At 40.2% G+C, this 19,599-nt stretch overlaps 1 protein-coding gene across 1 annotated transcript; it reads left to right on the top strand.

The window, feature by feature from the left end:
- The first annotated feature begins 3,179 nt into the window (after positions 1 to 3,179).
- Positions 3,180 to 18,969, top strand: EHF (ETS homologous factor). The gene is made up of 8 exons (XM_037393255.1): positions 3,180 to 3,279; positions 5,833 to 6,078; positions 6,395 to 6,454; positions 8,905 to 8,973; positions 9,063 to 9,131; positions 12,144 to 12,203; positions 14,661 to 14,856; positions 15,650 to 18,969. The coding sequence occupies exons 1-8, from the start codon at positions 3,183 to 3,185 to the stop codon at positions 15,747 to 15,749; spliced, it is 897 nt and encodes a 298-aa protein (XP_037249152.1). The 5' UTR covers positions 3,180 to 3,182; the 3' UTR covers positions 15,750 to 18,969.
- Positions 18,970 to 19,599: the final 630 nt, after the last annotated feature.

Raw genomic sequence — 19,599 nt, 5'->3', positions numbered from 1 at the left:
AGTACTCTTCCAAGCAAAGGTGTGGAAGTTAGATTATTATGACTTTATGCTCACCCTGAACAGAGTGCTAAAATCATTTCCAAATAAGGAACACCCTTGCATTAGGATAAAGGAGGTGACTTGACAATTTTCAGGTCACCAAAAAAACAGCGCCTTGAATAATACAGAGAACTTTGGGGAAGTTTGGATTAAAGCTAAATCCAGTCCTGTTCCTGTAATTGATGTCATATTGCAAATTCTTCCTCTTATGCACAATTATTCTCACAGATGGTGATGGAAATTGATTATTCTGGTTGAGATGACTTATATAACTTTCAAAAATGGGATGTATTCATTGATTAATTTGTAAAGCAAGTTCCATGGACATTATCTGAAAATACTATGATTGTTTACGGATACTGTGGAGAGGAGTTGTCTGCTAGTCAGTGAAGGAGGAAGAAGATTTTTGAGGAAAATAACTGAAATCCACATCTAGGGAAGAGGCTGTCAGAGTGCTTCTTCAGAAGTCTCTAATGTGCATTGGTTTTGGGTACTGCTGGGGTGCAAAAACTATGCAAGACACATGATTTGGTTTATTTAGTTATCCATAGTTTCACTTGCTAAATCAAAGTGTCATAGGATCTTTTGGTTTGGAAATTCTCCTGATTAGTTATGAAGAACGAAAAATGAGAGTTTACCTAACTGAATTTTCAGAGCAAAATTACACAGGAGCTTGAACACAGAAATAATTTCAGTTGATATGCACACATCTTCCCAGACATATTTTTATTTGCATGAGTATCAGGCATGAAACTTGCGTAGAATTCCAGAAACTGTGTAAGTTGCAGAAGACAAAACCACATAACACAGCACCTGAAATTCTGAGGTGGCTTCTGAAAATGTGACTTCAGATCAACAAGTTGAAATCCGGTATGAAGTACATGTTGTAATTTTTAAAAAAGAAGTGAATTTACCAGGCTAAGTTCCTAAGAGTGTTTTGCTAATCCTCAAGTTTCTAGTTGTTCCAGAATAGCCGGTATTCTACCTCACCTCTATTTGATACTGTATTAAGGTCTTCATCATTAATACTTCATTCATTCATACCTAATTGTCTTAAATGATTAAACCCCAACGTAAATAAATAACTTGATATATCATCAACCAGTACAGTCTCAGAAGTGTATGTATTGACTGTCAAACATGCATTATAGCTTAAAAAGTCTTATGTATCAGGTATATGAGATAAATTACATACATGCTGAACAATTTTATAATCAGTATAATAAATTTAAATGCTTCCTTACACTTTCTCTCTCACAATAATAAGTCAGTTGGCTTTAAATGGGACTAAAAAATGTCTTGACTTGCATAAATGCACTGACTGATATGACAGTCAGCCTTATTTGGCCAGAGCGGGACAATAGGTACCTCTCTTAATTATTAATATTTTATACCCCACATACCTTCTATGAGAAATTAAATTCTCCTTGCTGGTGGTCACTGAGTCACAGATGGGTGAGGATTATGAGTGAAAAACAACAGGTAAAACATCCGTGGTTTGATTTTGCCATTTTGTATAGCTACAAAAAAAGGTCCTGAACTAGGTTATACTGTGAAGCACCATTCCCTGTGATAAACTCCCTAACGCTTTGGCTTTTTAAGCAATTCTTGGTAAATTCTCTCTCCCTCTCCCACTCTAAATACATTTTGAGGGGAGAGGGAAGAGAGAGAGACTTGTAATTTTAAAAAGTTGCATAATTTATTTTAAATGACAGAAGGGAACACCAACCCAGGTAATTTTCAGGCTGTTCTTTAAAACCAAGGTGGTAAGTGTTTCTATTGACTCTTTCTAACAAAAAGGTTGCAGGTATAAGCTTGTAGGGGGTCAGGCTGTGCTCTCAATGGAAGTTTTCTCATTGGCCTCAGTGAGAAAACAACCAAGACCAGTGACCTTACTTTTCACAAGTCCATTTTGTATTTCATCATCTTTTTAATTCCAGGGTGATGTCTAGCTGCGTGCACATGCCATCCTGATGTTTAAGATTTTGTTTTTACAGACTTTGTGGGTTTCTGTTTAGAATATTTTTGAACAACAGTTTGTTTTTTTTTCCCTGTGTATTTGTATAAGAGTAACAATCTGAAGCCTTTATAGTATTTAACAAATTATTTTTCCAAACTCTTGAAGAATGTCCATGGTTATAATGTGTGTTTTTAAACATTGTAACTTCAAACCACTGAAAGATAAGTTAAAATATAAAAAATACCTGGAGAACTGTGTATACCTTCACTGGAATGATTAAGCATGTGATAAATATGTGACATTTTTCTAAAATTTCGTAAAAGCAGGGTGGAGTTTTTTAAGTATAACTGAAATAAAGGACAGTTTTATTCATAGTGCTAATTCTAGGTAAGTAGAAAGTAAAGTTTGTGTTATTTAAAAGAGGGAATGCTGGCTTCGGGGTGGTGTCACTCCAAAATGCTGTTTCTGTTACAACAGTGGCTTTCTCATTTATGAGATCTATGACCATCTGATTTTTCAGTAGTTTGAAATGTGTGATCTGTGATATTTGTTACTGAGAAGTGTTATAGACACTGCTGACACAGATCAGATAAGAAAGTGGGTCACCTGACAAAATATTCCTTGTAACATCACCTCCCTGTAGCATTAACATGTACGTCCTTCTATGTGAGGGAGTTTCTGAACATGGGTTGTTGTCAACTGTATAGTTTCATTTGCAATTACTGAAAAGTCTTTTCTCTCAAAAAAAAAAGAAAAGAAAAGAAAAGAAAAAAATAAAAGCTTGTTTAAGCCATTTTTGTCTTCAAATTACATGTAAAATAATGAAAATATTTAGTATTTCATTCCTTAAAGCTTGGCAATTTTCCTGTATTGCTCTGTCAGGAGCTTTGTCTTTTCATTCAGCTTCATTTCTGATTACAGGTTATTCATTTATGGATGGGCAGCTGTAGAAACTTGCTTCTTGCATATGCAAATCAATCATGGTAATGTTTATCATAAAGAGATTTTGTGGCAGTGGAAAAGGGGTTGTGGCAACATGTTCCTGATTTCAGTTGTATCTTCTACAAATGAAATTGGCTTCCTCACTTCACTTTCAGTGGATTTTTTGGGGGTTTTTTTTTGCCATTTACTTCTTGGACTAGACACAGCTCACTAAGCAAGCTGTTCGATTCACTTACAGATCATGATTTTGGAAGGAGCTGGCAGAATGAGTATCAATTCCGGCAGCAATCTACTCCATCAGCAGCCTTCCTGGACAGACGGATATTCCACATGTAATGGTAGGAGGAATTTAGTGGCTCTGAGCCGTGTTTTTTTGGGGAATGCAGAGGAGAAGGGGCTACTACACCTTTAAGCATGCACAGATGTTATTTTTCAGTAATACTAGTTTACTGGAGTTTCACTTCTGGTAAGAAAATTTTCCATTTGCTACTTTATTTGTAAAAAGCTAAACTTGCAACACTAAGTTTCTGAAAGTGACCGGTTTATGGTTCATTTCCTTAGTGGTTCTTTTTCTTAGAATTAATTTAGTGGTAAATTGAAAGTGCCAAATATTCCCCCTCCTTGGTCCGGAATTCTTTCTCTCTTATCTTTACCCCTGATGCTTTCTCTGAACCAACATTACTGTTTGTTGCTAATCACCCCCCAGCTTTCCAGGGGGAATGGTCTTTTTGCTGCTTTACCATATTTGTTTTTTCAGCTCAGATTACTTGATAACTTTCTAATTAGACTGACGTTAGAGCACTAGATAGTTTGTGATCTGAGAACTATTTTTTTCTTACTATTTTCTGATTATATGGCTGTATATATAAAAATATGTTTATATATATTCCCCCTCGGTATAAAAATATAGATAGAAGTACATATCTATCTATCTAACTATCTATCTATAGTGTCTGATACAATTTCAAAATCATTTTTATCACTCAATTGACAGGTAAACCTTAAAATCTAAGCAGACGAACACATAGTGCAGTTGTTCTAATGCAAATAATGCTGTACAAAACTTACAATACAAATTCCCTCTCAACTAAACTTTTGGGGGGTTTTATTACACTAATTCTAAATTTATAAATTTCTAAATACACAGGAATACGTAAGTATGCACTTAATTAATGTGCTGACCTGTCTGTAGCATGTTCATGGGGAAAAATGTCCTAGCTGAGTTTCACTTTGCACAGGATTTTGTGGAGGGAAACGGTGGGGTCTATTTTCATGTTTCCAGTGTGGATGGAGCTCCTCAGGATTCACTTATGTTTTAGAGGGACAGGAAGCCAAAAGCTCTGACCAGCCTCTATCATCATTCACCACTTCACTTCCTTTTACCCAGCTAGTATTTCCTCTCACTAAAGGTTCTCCATTTACATTAAGAGTCTAGTGGCCTCTGAAGTTCCTATATGCTTCTGAAGTGATGGAAATACATATCAACCTCCTTTTCAGGGTATACTTGACAGTCCATCAAATCTTTATTCTCTGACATATGACACTTCATAATTTGCACTCTCATTCCCCAAATCCTTCAACAGGAGGATAAGAGACAGTCCTGCAAACTCCCTAGGTTACTGACACGGACCTTGTTGGCCAATATTTATGAAGAAACCCAAGTAACTGTGGGGCTTTTTTGTGTTTACCTGGAAACTAGCACTGCGCACAGCCTTTCTCAACCAAAGAGGCCTGAAGTCTAGTGGGAACTGAGGGGAGGTGATTTCCTGAAATGTGCCAGCTCTGTTGCTTGTGGTCCTCTAGCACTATCCACTGTTGTCAGTATTTCTGACAGCTATGTGGGTAATTTTTTCTTGAGGACACTGAGAACGGACTGGCACCATATCCTGGAGTGAGGCTACTGTAGAGCAAGGCTGTGGCAGTCTTTGCTCCTCCTGTAATTCAGCCACCTCTGCAATTTCTCATTCTCTCATCCTTAAACCCTTTATGCACTTGTGAGCATTTTATCATGCCACCATCTGTGCCTGGCATACTCCATTGTCCTCCTTTCCCAAGGAATAAATTGCACTGAACTCCTTTTGCCAGCCCTTCTGTGATGGCTGACCAAAGCAGTGCTGCCTTTGCTCTTTAATAATTATTCTATCCCCACATACAATTTCTTTCATTTGGTCACATAAATTATTGTCATGCAATGACATAAAACTGAGGGCAGTTTAAAAGATTGTCAGGAAAAGATTCAGACAACCTGACAAGAAAATTAGGCGGCTTTCGTAACTAAAAATGAGTTTTAAAACTGCATTCAGAAATCACCTTACCAGACTACAGAAGTAACGTGCATTCATCAGAAAGTGGGCTCTGTCATGAAGCTGAATAGTGATAGGCTTTCACTGTGGAGCAATATGAGAGTGCCTTGGCTTTTATCATTCTTTGATTAAATCCCACAGTTCATATTTAGTTCTTACTAAGTCCTTATTCAGAGAAAATTTCCATGTCACATTATGAGATTTTTGCAAGGTTTCTCCATCATTTTCTGATGCACAAAATTATTTTCCCACTTGAGGATCAACATACCTTTTCAACAGTACTTCTGTAAGGTATCTTCTATCAAAGAATTTTGGTGTATTTAGCCAACATCAATAAATTAATTCCTACATACTCAATCTGCCAAGAGACGTGTAATGTAATAATTCCCAGTTTTTAATTGGAAAACTGAGGCAAAACCGCATAACAATACCTTCTCCAGAAATAGCTACTGAGCTAGTGTTAAGGACTGAGAAAAGAATCTAGATCTGTGTACTTCCAGGGGGTGCAATTTAGCTATAGACCTTTCTTGTTGTAGACGTAATCCTGTGGCTCTAACAGAGACAGCAAACACCTATTTTCTTTTCCAGTGTCCAGCAGCTTCTATGGAACCCAGTGGCACGAAATACACCCGCAGTACTGGACTAAATTTCAAGTCTGGGAGTGGCTGCAGCATCTTCTTGATACCAACCAACTGGATGCCAATTGCATACCTTTCCAGGAGTTTGATATCAACGGGGAACATCTGTGCAGCATGAGCCTGCAGGAATTCACTCAGGCAGCTGGGACAGCAGGGCAACTGCTTTACAGCAACCTTCAACACCTAAAATGGAACGGTAAATAGATGTGAGGCAAAGATGCATGTACAGTGGTCAGAATTCTGGGGTTGTCAGAAGTCGCTTACATTCCCCAGAGACCTAGCTGGCAGGTCTCATTTGCTATGTTTACTATACTGCTTACACCTCATTCACTCTATTGCTAAATTGCTTAGATATGACATAACACAGAATTTTGAAGGACCAGGGCAAAGAGTATGTTTCCTGCTCCAGATATAGCCCTCTGGCTCAGCTGTAGCAGTTGCCACTTGGAGCTAATACCTTTGATTCTTCTGTACTTGTTGTCATACATCCTATCTGCCATGTTTTCTTGCAGGCCAGTGTGGAAGTGACATGTACCAATCTCATAATGTCATCGTGAAGACAGAGCAAACAGGTGAGTAACAGTTGGGTAAGCTGTCTTTTAATGATGACAAAAGGGGGAAACTCTTCATTCCAAGAGAGCTATGTCAAAGTGGCATTAAATTAAATGGAAAGTGTATCATGCAGGATAAAGGAGTAACACAAATATCAGTCAGTGTCTCCTTTTTGAAGTTTCAGGTAGTACCACCGATCTTAGTTTGCATGTGGCCACTTTTCCTGGGAGACCTCTGCAGTATCAGCAGTATATACTCCTGTTCAGAGTTGGAATAGTTTGCGGTGTTCAGTGAGTGTGGCTTTGTAGAGGACTTCATTCTGTGCTTCGTTCAGCAGATTTGAAAACCAACTATTTTCACAGTATTCTCAGTTTATAAAAAAAGAGAGAAAAAATATTTTGTTGTGAAGTGCTATTAGTGCTTGAAAGATGAGGAAATTTCCCAACAAAACAACTTAGAGAGAGAGAAAAATGTTACATTTCCATTTCTTCACATTTCAATGAAACTGAAATTCAGGTAGCATTTTGGTTTGAATAAATCTGCATTTTTCCTGTTGCAGTCTCTTTTTTTACTGTGTTCATAGCTAGATCCCTTTTCTCCCAGGACTTTGTTTCACTGAGAAAGAACATCAGCTAGGTTCAATCCCACTCTTCAGACATGATTATTTTCCTGGTTCCTTTGCCAGAGTACCTCTGTCTGTACCCGAACTCTCTCTATCCCACTAGTCCCAGCCCCTTTGTATGTGGGTGTGTTCGTGAGCCATGTTTTAGTATCTCATGGCAGAATGAATGCAGATTCATAGCGTGCGATGTCTCTGACAAATACTGCCAGCCTGTTTATTCAGCTAATCCAGAGGAATCCAGCCTCTCCAGCCAGGGATACTATTTACCTTCTTCTTGCAGTGGGCCAGGCATTACAATCTGCCATCCACTCTCTGCCTGTGCCTGCATAGTGTGGGTGATGTGCATGCAGCAGCCTTAATGCTTGCCATATAGGAAACTACAGTAATCCTTCAAGTCCTAATTTATGAGATCTTGGTATAATATTAGTTCCTTCTCCCACCAGAGATACACAGGGCAATGCAAAGTACCTCAGCTGCACATCCTAGAAAGGTCAAAGCCCCGGACTAACTGGTGGTTCTCCTAGCTGTGGTGAATCAGGAGTGGCATGGTGGGGCTCTGGCAACGCTGACCGTGGGCAGTGGGAGTAGGTTTAGTTTCTGCATGGGGAGGAACAGGTGGTACGGATTAGGGCTGCCGCGAAGGGGACTCCTTGTGAGCCAGCAGGGATGGGGCTGGAGGTTTAGAGGGGTGGCCTGCCTCATCCTAGTAGACTGTTGCAGTTGGAAAGACGTGGGTACTGAAAAAGGCCAAAATAGGAAGACAAGCTGTCTCGCCATGTTCTGGCTAGGTAAGGCCTGTTTTCAGAGGCAACATTAGGCAGATCAGGTGTCCAAGCAAGCAGAGGGTGTGTGCTATTGTAGGAACGCAAGCTCAGGGTGCCCAAACATGCAGCTATTACTTAGCATGCCTGCTAAATTCCTATGTCGTAAGTGGTAACTCAGCCAAACATGATGATTTAGCTATAACTAATTTTTGATTTTTTAAAAATTTTATTTATATGAACATGAAAAAAAATGAAGTAAAACCTAGATGTAAACCTTACATCTTATCCTTTCTGAGCTGGACTCAAATAGAAAAGAGATTTTTAAGGCTTCTGACCTCAAAAAATGCACTGTGAAGAGAATATTTTTCTGACCAATATACAGGTCATAAAGACAATACTTCTGTATATCTTGCAATGTACAGGTCATAAAGAAAATACTTCTGTTCTGCTTATCTTGATCCATCTGACCAGAAGGTCACTAAAAATAATTCCTCTTTTATCATGGAGATGCTTTTTAGGTTAAGGATGGGGACCTGACATGCCTGGAATAAAATGGTCCTTCATCTAGGATGAGGCTTTCATGTTTCTCACTATGGGCTTACACGTGAAGCTGTTTCAGGAGGGACTTTTGAGTTCTACCATTATAGAAATAAATACTCATTATAGGCATCCTCCTGTTTTACTAGATATTTGAGAAGACTTTCATCTCTATGGCACCAAAGCACTGTCATGATCACCAGGGGCTGAGAATTCAGGACTGGATTGGATAGAATTAGAGTTGATCTGCCATAGGAAACCTCTTTCAAGGGCAGGCATTAATGATATATTAGCCAGGAAAAGGAAGAGCCTAATACGTTATTTCTAAAAGTCAGTGCTTTGTGTAAGTACATTTGCCTGAGCATGCAAAACCCCATCCATAATTTTGAGTGAAAGAAAATAATTTCGTGCATAGCCCCTTCACTTCTTGGTTCCCTTCACAGCTCTTTTTTTGCACATTTCTTATTCCTTCAGTGCTCAGTATTCACCTCTGTGCTAAAAAATTTCTTTTAGTGAACTAATTTTCCTTTTGGTCCTTTACCTTCAGATCCGTCACTAATGGTGTCCTGGAAAGAGGAGAATTACCTATATGACAGTGGCTATGGTAGCACAGTAGGTAACTAACATCACAATACTTCATGCATTTCTGAGATGGTTTTTATTGTCTGAAGCTATTGCTATAAACGTCTTCTTTTTAATTCCCAGAGCTATTAGACAGTAAAACATTCTGTCGTGCTCAGATTTCCATGACGACACCTAGTCACCAGCCTCCTGGTAAGGAACTTGTAATTATATTGTTAATTGTTTGTCACTTGTCCCAGAGCTACCGACGTGTAATAGTCTCTGTGGTGTTCTGTTGTAGGATTGAATCTGAGCCTCCAGTAATTTTAAAACAAGTAATACTGATTCTGACGCTCTTTTAGCTATCATTATTACAATAGCTTGCTTTAAAGAAATGCTTTTCTCTCTGTCAAGACAAAGAAGATCACATAATCTGCAATCTCCACTTATCTTTTGGAATGGCTGAGTCAAAGGGGAAGGTGTTAGTGTCAGAGATGAGATGTTTCAGATCCACCACACTTTTCTGTGGTGTAAGCTGGATCTGGGCAAATGAGTGCCATGTTCCTCCCCAGAAGTGTCTGCATTTCCCTCGTGAGCCAGTGGTTCACACTGAGTAGGTGGCTGGGTTTGGGGCTGGCCTGGGGGAGCCGTAGGGCTAACACCAAGCCCTCAGTCCAACTGTGCCAGCAGAAGGGCTTCTTCGTGGAGCCTGTCTCGGCTGACAGCAGGTCAGGCACTGCACGCCTCTTCACCGTGCTTCCATGAGGCAGAGCTACAATCTGCCTGCTAAAGGGCAGGAGAAAGAGCAAACCCATTTGCCATAGCGCCTGGCAAAAGTGCAGTCCCGGCACATGTGTAGGGGCCACGGGACTGTGGGCCATATCCTGGGGGTGGAGGCGGGAGAGCGACGCAGCAGGAAAAGAGGAGAGCAGAGATGGCAGGGGAGTGAGAAAGGCGGGAAGGAAAGGCAGGTCCTTCTTAGGAGATTGTTAAGCAAACAGACCCGAGGGGGAAAGCAGTGAAGCTCAGGGGGGGATGAGAGAGGAAAGCACACTGCTGTAGGTGCAACCCCACAGGCACTGCCTCCGCGCTGGGGGCAGCCGGTGTCGCTGCACGTGGGAGGCAGTCACAGGCTCTGTGATGCCCGTTCACGGCATCCCCTGGCCTCCCAGCACAGCCGCATTTCCCAAGTGACATACAGTTTAAACTCAGCAATAAATAAACAAACAAACAAACAAACAAATAAATAAATAAAAGAGAGAAAACCTGACCAGAAGAGAAAACCACCAAATCTTAAAGAAAAACCCAACCAAGCACTCTGTTTGCTTTCTGCACTGCCTCCACCCACTCTCACAAGATGGCTACCAGGATTTCAGAGCTCTCTGACAGGAATGGGGACCAGTCAAGATCCTGGCACAGTGTGTTTACCCGCTGACTGCTTAAGCCTAGAGCTAGGGTGGCACGCCAAGGGCACAGCCTCCTGTAAAAACTAAATTTGTATATCCCGTAAAAAAATGGCTCATTCCTGAATCATATGCAAATACTGTGCAACCTTTTGTCAAAAGTTTTGTAAGACAGCTTTGTTGAAACTGCATCATAACTCTTTTCATCTGTCAGGCCTCAGCCTCCTAACATGGCATGTTTGAAACTGGTCTCCACGTAGGAGCGGAGGCAGAGCGGGAGGCTATTTACACAGCTGAAATCCAGAATATATCACCAGATAGGCAGAAGGCAGCTAAACTTCCAAGAATAAATCTCCAGCTAAGTGGAGCATAACAAACATTTGCAAGCGAATTGTGGGATTACAAAATGAGAAGGAATTATGTAAGGGCAAATAAAGGACTGAGTCCTGCTTTCCTTGCCCGGAGTTCCCACAGGCTTTTAATAACATCAGGGGAATCGTAATCTGGGGAAAGGCAGCGAAATAAGCCTAATTTTACTTTTTCCCCCCAAGCTGAGTGAGGTTCAGGCTAGTTCCTGCTCTCTGAGACTGGGAAGGCAAAATGACTCAGAGCACGTTTGCTGCTTGGGGGTCAAGGACAATAATTATGTCAGGCTCAGAACAGTGGAGGTTAGGCTTATCCTCACTGACCTGTTCAGTTTATATTTCCAGTTATGTATGAATAAAGCAGGTGTGTGAATAGCTTTGCATCTACCTTTTCACATGCAGTTGTTGCAGTTGCTTGTGCAAATCTGACAAGTTTCTATGCAAATTAATATTTCCTGTGAGTCATTTTCCCATGCAAATGCCCGGGTTCCATGAAAAGTATGATAATCGTGCATTCATAGGAGCTGGGAAAACATGCGTGGGACCTTAAGCTTTGCTTTATGGAATTCAGGCATGAAGTAGGCTGAAAAGCAAACACAGAAGGGGCTCCCTCTTATGACTATCCCACAGATTTTGCGAGACTTAGAGCAATCAGATGAAAGATATTCATTAATGACAAAAGGAGAGCCAGGCTGCGGTGGTTTGAGGGCAGGAGGGTTGAACGTGCAGACTGCAAGGTAGGTTACAGTTATGAACAAGCAGAACTTTTCTTTTTCTTCATTTCTGAAGAAACACTTGTGCCAGAAATCCTATTCTTGCTCTGGCTGGCTGCAGTTGATAAAGTACCATTGATGAGAAATGGCTTGTTTCTATGGCTCTGAGCCATGGAACAATATATGCACGTCCAGCTGCCAAAAACTCCTACCAGCGCAGCCCTGTTCCCCCCTCCCCGTTCCCCCCTAAACAGCAATGCTTTGCCAGTTCATTATGTTTTAGTCAGGTAGGTGTTCTGTGCATTGGTACCAGTGCATACATTTCACATTAGATCATCTCTTCAGAAACAAATAAGCCCCCAAAGATACATGCTTCTGCAAAGACTAAGACATAATGGGACAATTCAGGATTCGTTTTGTAGAGGTGATCATCTTATTTTTTTCTCTCTCACACAAAACATGAGGTGAGGTATTTGTTAACCAAATTTAGGTTTCAAAAGCCAAATGTTTACCTCTGCATTCATTCTTTATTCATCAATGATCTCTTTGTGAAGTGTGCTGATTAACATATAGTACAGAAAACAAAACTGTCCCCCTTCCTCCTTACTTAGATTACCTTCTGAAAAGTGATTATCTTTAAAAGAGATATTCGTTCTTTTTTGTGGTTTTATTTCTTTCAACCTGCTAGTCAATGGAAAGCCTTTAATCAAATTTACAAATAGGCTTCATTTTCCTTCTCTGCAGATTCTTCAGATGTGAAAAAATCGCAAGATCATGCCCCAAAGTCCCACACCAAGAAGCACAGTAAGTTGACATCCATGTTTAGGACGGTTAGGATCCGAGGAAGAGAAACCCATTAAAAGTAAATCCCCTTCGGGAGAGAAAAGGAAGCATTTTGAAAACAAAACTGGTTAGATCCTTATTACGATTGAATCCTCCAAGGATCTGACTGCTTGTAGTAATGTTTTCTTATGCTATTTTTGACTCAGTGTTGTTATACTTTTCAAATTGCTTTTTATCAGTGAGGGCTTATGGGGAAGCAACCAGAAACCAGTTGCCTCTGCCCTATGTTGAGCTGAGCTGGTGGAAGGGAGTAAAGGAATGATGAAGGCAACCTAGGACTAAATCAGGAAGGTCCGTGGGCATGGCCACGCTTGTGCCTGCACCTGCTGGGCGCAGCATGCACCAGAGACCCTGCTCAGCATCTCCTTGCAGAACTTCTCATGTACGGCATTACAAGCAAGCACCTGCCCCTCAATCCTGACACCTTCATCTCCCCTGATACGACAGTCTTTGTACTCCCCTAATCTGCTTTTTCTGCTAGTTTTGATTGAACCTGACTCTGTAGAGGTTACCATAGTTGTGATTTCTGGAAATAGTTCCACTAATGTACTTTACTGAGATTTTAATGCTGAAAATATCTTGTGTATGTCTTTTGCATCCCGTGTCATTCTGTCATTCCCTATTTGTAATAGAACCCCCCAATATTTGTCCCTCACCACATTTTGTAGTATTTGATGTCTTCCTGTTTCAATATGGTATCCAGATTGACTGTCTCTTCCTGACTCCTCTTCTTAGCTTGCTCTGTGACTTCGCCCAGCCAGAACTCCTAAACTTTTTATCTGCACGCAGATAGCTTTTTTCTTTTCTTGTGTGTATATCAAGGTGGCTAATTAAAGGGTTAGATGGGACTGGTCTGAAGAAACCTGCGAAGAACTGAGGTCACTTGGTTTGTTCAGCTTAGAGAAGAGAAGGTTGAGGGGTGACCTCATCACAGTTTACAACTTCCTCAAGGAGGGCAGCAAGAGGGAGGTGCTGATCTCCTCTCTCTGGTGACCAGCAACAGGGCACGAAGAAATGGAATGAAGCTGCATCAGGGGAAGTTCAGATTGGACGTTAGGAAAAGGTTCTTCACTGGGAGAGTGGTCAGTCACTGGAACAGGCGCCCCAGGGAAGTAGTCAGAACACCAAGCCTTTCAGAATTCAAGGAGCATCTGGATGAAGCTCTTAGTCATATGGTTTAGTTTTAGATAGTCCTGTGAGGAGCAGGGTGTTGGACTCTATGATCCTTATAGGTCCCTTCCAACTTAAGATATTCTGTGGTTCTAAGAACTCAATCACAGCCTTGGCATATAGAAAAGGTCATCTTGTCATATTGGGCTAATCCCCAACATTTTCAGTTTCTTCAGGACTGCTGTGTCATCACCTATTGGGTATGTTACTGATGTCCAGATAGACTAGGTCCACCACATTTTGGTGGTTCTAGAAAACAGTTATAATAATAAAGAAAAATATTGGATTAGTTGACTGAAATCTACTCATGTCGCACTGTGTACCACTTTCTATTTACCTTCACATCTTTGACTTGCTTGTTTCCTTCTTAATTTGGTCTAAACCCTCGCATACTTTTGAAGTCAGACCAAAGGGCTCCTATCTTTCTAGCCTGCCTTGTCACTGTGCTTTTTATTCTCCATCATAAACTACTACATCTGACATGCTTATTTAGTCTCTTTTTCTGGTGCCGCCTCTACAGTAACTGTGAGATGGATTTGTGCTTAAAATGGGAGGTATGCCTGTTGAACTCAGAGATGTAGTTTTGCCTTTTCTGATACCACGGTCAAACTTTTTTACACCCTTTTCACATACAATTTTGGCTAGCCAGCTTTTTCACTATCCCTCTATTCATTCTATGCCTTCTTACTTCTTCATGTATACCTAAGAGACCTGGGACCAAATACTCATTAATGTGGAATGGCATTTCACCTCCTTTGCCTTCCGTCTGTCTTTTAAATGCATGGAGATTCAGTGCCTGCTTCACAATTATCTTGGCGTTTTCACGTACCACATGATAATATCAGGTTACATGCCATGCTGTAGAAGAATATCAGGAAAATGGGCAAATGAGATGAGGGGAAGAGTTAAACATGTTATCTTCAGGGCAGGAACAGTGCCAAAGGCAGAAGGAAGCAGTGAGTGGTTTGGACTCTGCTTCCCCTGGTTGCTGGGGCTTCTACCTGCCTGCCACAGGGCTCAGACTGCCAAAGGCTGACGCTCTCCTCCACCTCCACGTAAAAGGCTGTCAGCATTTTTTGCCTATATATCTCCGAGGTGGGGGTCCTGCACTCCAGGAACTATAGCTTGTCCTGGCCGAGTGGTCACTGTCTGTAGATGACATGCTGTAAGAACATGACATAAAAATGGCAAGCATAGCCTGGAGACCTCTTTAGACACTCCTTTTTCCTGTCCCCTTTCCTCTTTCAGACCCTCGAGGAACTCATCTTTGGGAATTTATTCGAGATATTCTTCTCAATCCTGAGAAAAATCCAGGATTAATCAAGTGGGAAGACCGGTCAGAAGGTGTCTTCAGATTCTTAAAATCCGAAGCTGTGGCTCAGCTCTGGGGAAAGAAGAAAAACAACAGCAGCATGACTTACGAGAAACTCAGCCGGGCTATGAGGTGAGCTGAGATGTCGCTGTAGAAGACTGGGACATGTAAAGAAACTACCTGAATGGAGAATCTGGTTGACTTTTAAAAATGAACTGTCAGCAGCACCAGTTGCTTTCTTTGACATTTGGGGGTCTCCCACTAATTTTGAAATTGTAACACTATGTTCTTCTTTGCCTTTTCTTTCCCCTGCTGTTATATATATATATATATATAACACATACATTCTGTTGCTGTCCACCCGAACAACCAATGTCAGAAAGAAACATGGTTGTAGCAAGCTGAAAGTTCATGTGCTACTGCTGATCAGGGAAGGCTTAAATGGCCCAGTAATGTCCAGATACCTTGTTATTTGCAGCAGCGCTCAGAAACTAGACATATCCCCCACCCATTATCTTAAAATAGGTTTACAAATTGTATGTGAGAGTTTCCATTGCTCTTTGCTTTAACACTTGTAGCATTTTCCTGTCATCTATGAAAGTTATAATTTTAAATGGAAGCTGAGATTCTTTCCTAGTCTGATTTCAGATCCTGGCTTATCTGGACAAAACCCCGTGAAATCTCATGAGTGTGTGATAAATATAGCGGTATGCTATGACCTGAAATATGGTGAAATTCAAAATAAGAAGATAATTAATATAAAGTAAAAAGAAGACTTCAATTTATTCTTCTCTATCTTTCAGTTATAATAATCTTAGGTATTAAGACTTTCCAGCTAGCTAAGTGATTGCCTATTTGGCAGTGGCCTTTTAGGACTGTAGGTGAATTTAATCTTCAATCTTTTTCTATGTTTTTATTTTAACAGATACTATTATAAAAGAGAAATCCTGGAGCGTGTGGATGGTCGGAGATTAGTATATAAATTTGGAAAGAATGCCCGTGGCTGGAGAGAAAATGAGAATTAAATATGTCAAGAAATAACATTTAAAACACCTGGATGTAAATATTCAAAGACTATTTTCTTATATTTATGTACCAAACTGGGGTGAAAAACCAATTCTACTTCTGTCGGGAAGAAGGAGCATTATCATTATTGGTGTTAAAATTATTTTATTTGAAGTATGTCCTGTATGGGGAAAAAATGTACACAGTTTTCTGTGATGTAAGTTAACATTATAGAATTATGATTATTTTTCCCTTCTTGTGAAGTTTTTCTCTTTTTTAAAAATCATACAGGCATAATGTGATTTATGAGTCATGCAAAGAAAGGGAAGGAACAAAATACTAGGGCATTTAGGGAGTAAGATAATACACTTTGGAAGGCCACTATAAGTGGAGGAAAAGTAAAGCATCTCTGAGCCAAGTAGTCTTCTTCCATAGTCAGCTGGTTTATAGCTTTCATTGGCCAATATCACTTGTTCCTTCCCTCCTCTAATTTCTGAGTAACACTTTGCTGGCTTCCAGTTGCTTTTGTTGAGTCAGAGAGTGGGTTCCTCTTCAGTTAGCTTATCCCAGCCACAGAGAGCAGTGGCTCTGCAAGGTGGCTGTCAGCATTTATTTGGAGAACCCATACTACCTCCACCACTGGGACCTTCTTTTGTAGGCAGAAGTTTAGGACCTGACCTTACCTGGTACTGTGTATCCTCCCTAATCTCCAAAGGGCATTCAGCTCATCCCAGGAAAAGGGCTATACATTTTTGAGGTGAACTGCAGAAAGAGTCAATCTCGAGGACCAAAAGCTATTGAAAGAAGGTTGTTTTCTCACTGAGCAAACTTACTAAAAGGCACTGGTTTCCCAGTAGAAACACTAATACTCCTCCCACCCTCTTGTACTCCTAATTAAAGCATTCAGATCCATGCCATACGAAGTAGTGAGGGGGTGGGCAAGCAGAACATTTATTAATCCCATGGCATGAGGGAGCAGTCTCCCTTCAAGTCGTATGGTCCTCCTGGCAGATCAAGTCTCACCTGGACAGATAATTTCAAAAAAACTTTGAGAAATGCAAAGCTCCATTGCCTGTAATATATGAGTTCCCTTTGCTTTTCTCAAGTCTAACTCTATATTGTATTTGTCAGCTGTGCTTGGGATTCTTAGCTGGAAAAAAACCCACCAACACAAAGACCCTGAGAGTCTGGGGACATTCAGATCTCAGTCAGTATTTTGGGCTCATCTCTAGAAGTGCAATGCAGAGACTGAATGTTTGTTGGCAGCTTTTTCTTTCTCCAAGACACAAATGCTTCCTGCTGGCACCAAGCACACACAGAACATGGGGAAATAAAAACTAGAGGAGGCAGCACTTCACTAGGTCACTGAGTATGTGAGATATGGGAGTTGAGAAACAGGATTTTCTTGGTGATGTTAACAGAGGTGAAACCAAGATTGATTCCAACTCACTTTTTCAGGGATGGGGAATTTGGAAAACAATAACGGGGACTGAGAAGTCCAGGAGAAAAAAAAAAAAAAAGAAAATTAAGAATATTAAATCCATCCAATAACCATTTCCTCAGGCATCCCCTGATCCCCTAATCAAGATTAGCCTGAAATGCAGCAAGGTGCAGCTGGAGGTTGTAGGTTATTCCATTTTTTGTTTGTCTTAAAAGTTAACAGAGATGAAATCAAGAGACAACAGAAGTATCAATATAAAGGGTATCAAATGTGCTTAGCAACAATTTGTAAGCAAACATCAGAGCCTAGCTTGTTATCTACACATGTAGGGCATGTCAAACAATAACACCACCTCCTACACTGTATGCCAGAGCTGTCACCATCAATTACCCATACATGACAATTTTTACTTTTCATAACCTGGGTGGAGAGAGGTTCATCTTATTTACAAATCAAATAATAAGTCTCTGTACTTCAAAGCATTTTTTTCTCTCAGTCTCTTTCTCTTTTTGGACTGACTGTGCTAGCCTTGCTTGCTTTTGCGCAACTCAATAATTTCCTTTTTTTTTTTTTAGCTTGATTAGCTACATTTCACTTCCTTTACCATAATTTTGTAGTTCATATAACAAGAACCAGGCCACCAGACAAGGAGAACATCTTCACTTTGCTCCAAAGACCATTCCTTCCCCCCACCCCATGGTTATTTGCAGCCCTTTGCTCCATGCTCTTCACCACCACCCACCACTCCCAATCCACACCTTGGGTGAAAATCTGAAACGAGTGGCACCATCACAAATCTGCAGTACTGTTGTACCTTATCTCAGGTTACCGTGCATTGTACAGCAACTGATTGTAATACCTTCATAAAGCTGCTTTCTACCAGATCTCTCAACAAACTTCTTGGGAGATAAATGAACTTGTGATATACACGTGTCACTGCTTGGTTACTGAGCAGCAGCTAAACCTGCTTTTAAAGGTTGTGAAGGCTAAAGCTTTATTTAGAAGCATACTGTATAAATCTGGAGAGTGATTTATGCTGGGGTGCAGTATAAATGCCAGTCTTCCACCGTCATGTCTTTCAGCACGTGAAAATCATGCAGGTTTCTGTTCCCACTCTGCAGAACTTTTCAGACTATGTACTTGTCATTCAGCATTAAAATAGCACAAAGCTGGAATAGAAGACGGCCAACATTTACTCTCTTTTACAAATATATTAACCTTTGTGTAAGACAAACAAAAAGGACTGTTTAAAACTACAGTTCTTGCCAAGGACAGATGCAACCAAGCAAAGGGAGTCTTTTTACCAGACCTAAGCAAATGGAGAAAATGAAGAGATTAATGTTTATGTAAATTACTATTTAAACAAGAAGAATTTCTGATTGCTCTTTTATTTTATATTTCAGAGGCTGAGCAATCATATTTTTAGATGTATCCTTTAAATTAGCAGCTGCTGAACTGGTAGCACCGTGTGTATAGATTTTCATTGTACCATAATTTTTCATATGTATAAAGCTCTAGAAAGGAAAGTATATTATATTTATATAGTTACAAGCAAATCACAGTGTCAAAGGTGTTGGCATGAGCACTCTCAAACTATGTTTTCTGCACAAAATTAGAGCAATTTACTCTAAAAACATCCTGAGAAACTGTATGTAAGCTGGTGAACTACACAGACATTAAAATGTTTAGTTACATTTTCATCTTTCTGCAGCACATTGCGTAATTCCTGCTTGCTTCTCACAGCATCATCTTCAATGTATACATGTGGAAACAAATCCAAGTTAGATATTTCACTATTGTCATTGTAAACCTCAGCTTGGAGACGATGTATCACAAAATGGTTCTAAAGGCTGTTTCTATTTTTGTGGATATGATATAAATTCAAATAAAACACTCATGAAAGAAATTTTCTGATGAATGTTCATCTTCACTTTTTTATGCCTTGAGATTGGAAGTGACTTCTTTCAATATTGGACAATATTTCAAGATTGGCGAAAGGACTGATGTAATTACCACAAAATCCAATAGCATAAATTCGCTGACATGCTGAATAGCCCATCTATTGTGAAGATACTGGATTTCCCAAACCTGTTTTATGTCTCACAGGCCTCGCTGGAATACTTGATTGTGTCGACACAGCTAGATTGACTTTCTTGTTCGACTGCTAAACTGTACAAAGGTCTTACTTCAGCACTGATTTAACTTCAAGCTATTTTGAAGTGTGTGCAAGGGCTAGGCTGATTAAGGATGCCATTACTCACACTGAGCATTTCCTTTACTGAATCAAAGCAGCTGAAACTATGAAATCCTGTCCTTCGTGTTATTTTTCCATCTAAGTGGTGGCTACAAAAGCGCTCAATAAACAAAGAGAACATCTCTCCTGATTTGGTCTGCAGCTTGAGGGAAAAAGGTGAAAACCCTAAAATTAA

This window comes from Falco rusticolus, chromosome 7 (genome assembly GCF_015220075.1).
Source record: "Falco rusticolus isolate bFalRus1 chromosome 7, bFalRus1.pri, whole genome shotgun sequence".
In the NCBI taxonomy this organism is placed as follows: Eukaryota; Metazoa; Chordata; class Aves; order Falconiformes; family Falconidae; genus Falco; species Falco rusticolus.
Note: the sequence above shows the minus strand (reverse complement) of the source record. Positions and strands in the feature narration are given on the sequence as shown.

Bases quoted from the DNA above. Each gene is read 5' to 3' on its own strand.
- EHF (XM_037393255.1), top strand. From the start codon at position 3,183: ATGATTTTGGAAGGAGCTGGCAGAATGAGTATCAATTCCGGCAGCAAT. The intron at 8,974-9,062 runs GTAACTAACATC...TTTAATTCCCAG, and splicing joins TGGCTATGGTAGCACAGTAG to AGCTATTAGACAGTAAAACA. The intron at 14,857-15,649 runs GTGAGCTGAGAT...TTATTTTAACAG, and splicing joins AAACTCAGCCGGGCTATGAG to ATACTATTATAAAAGAGAAA.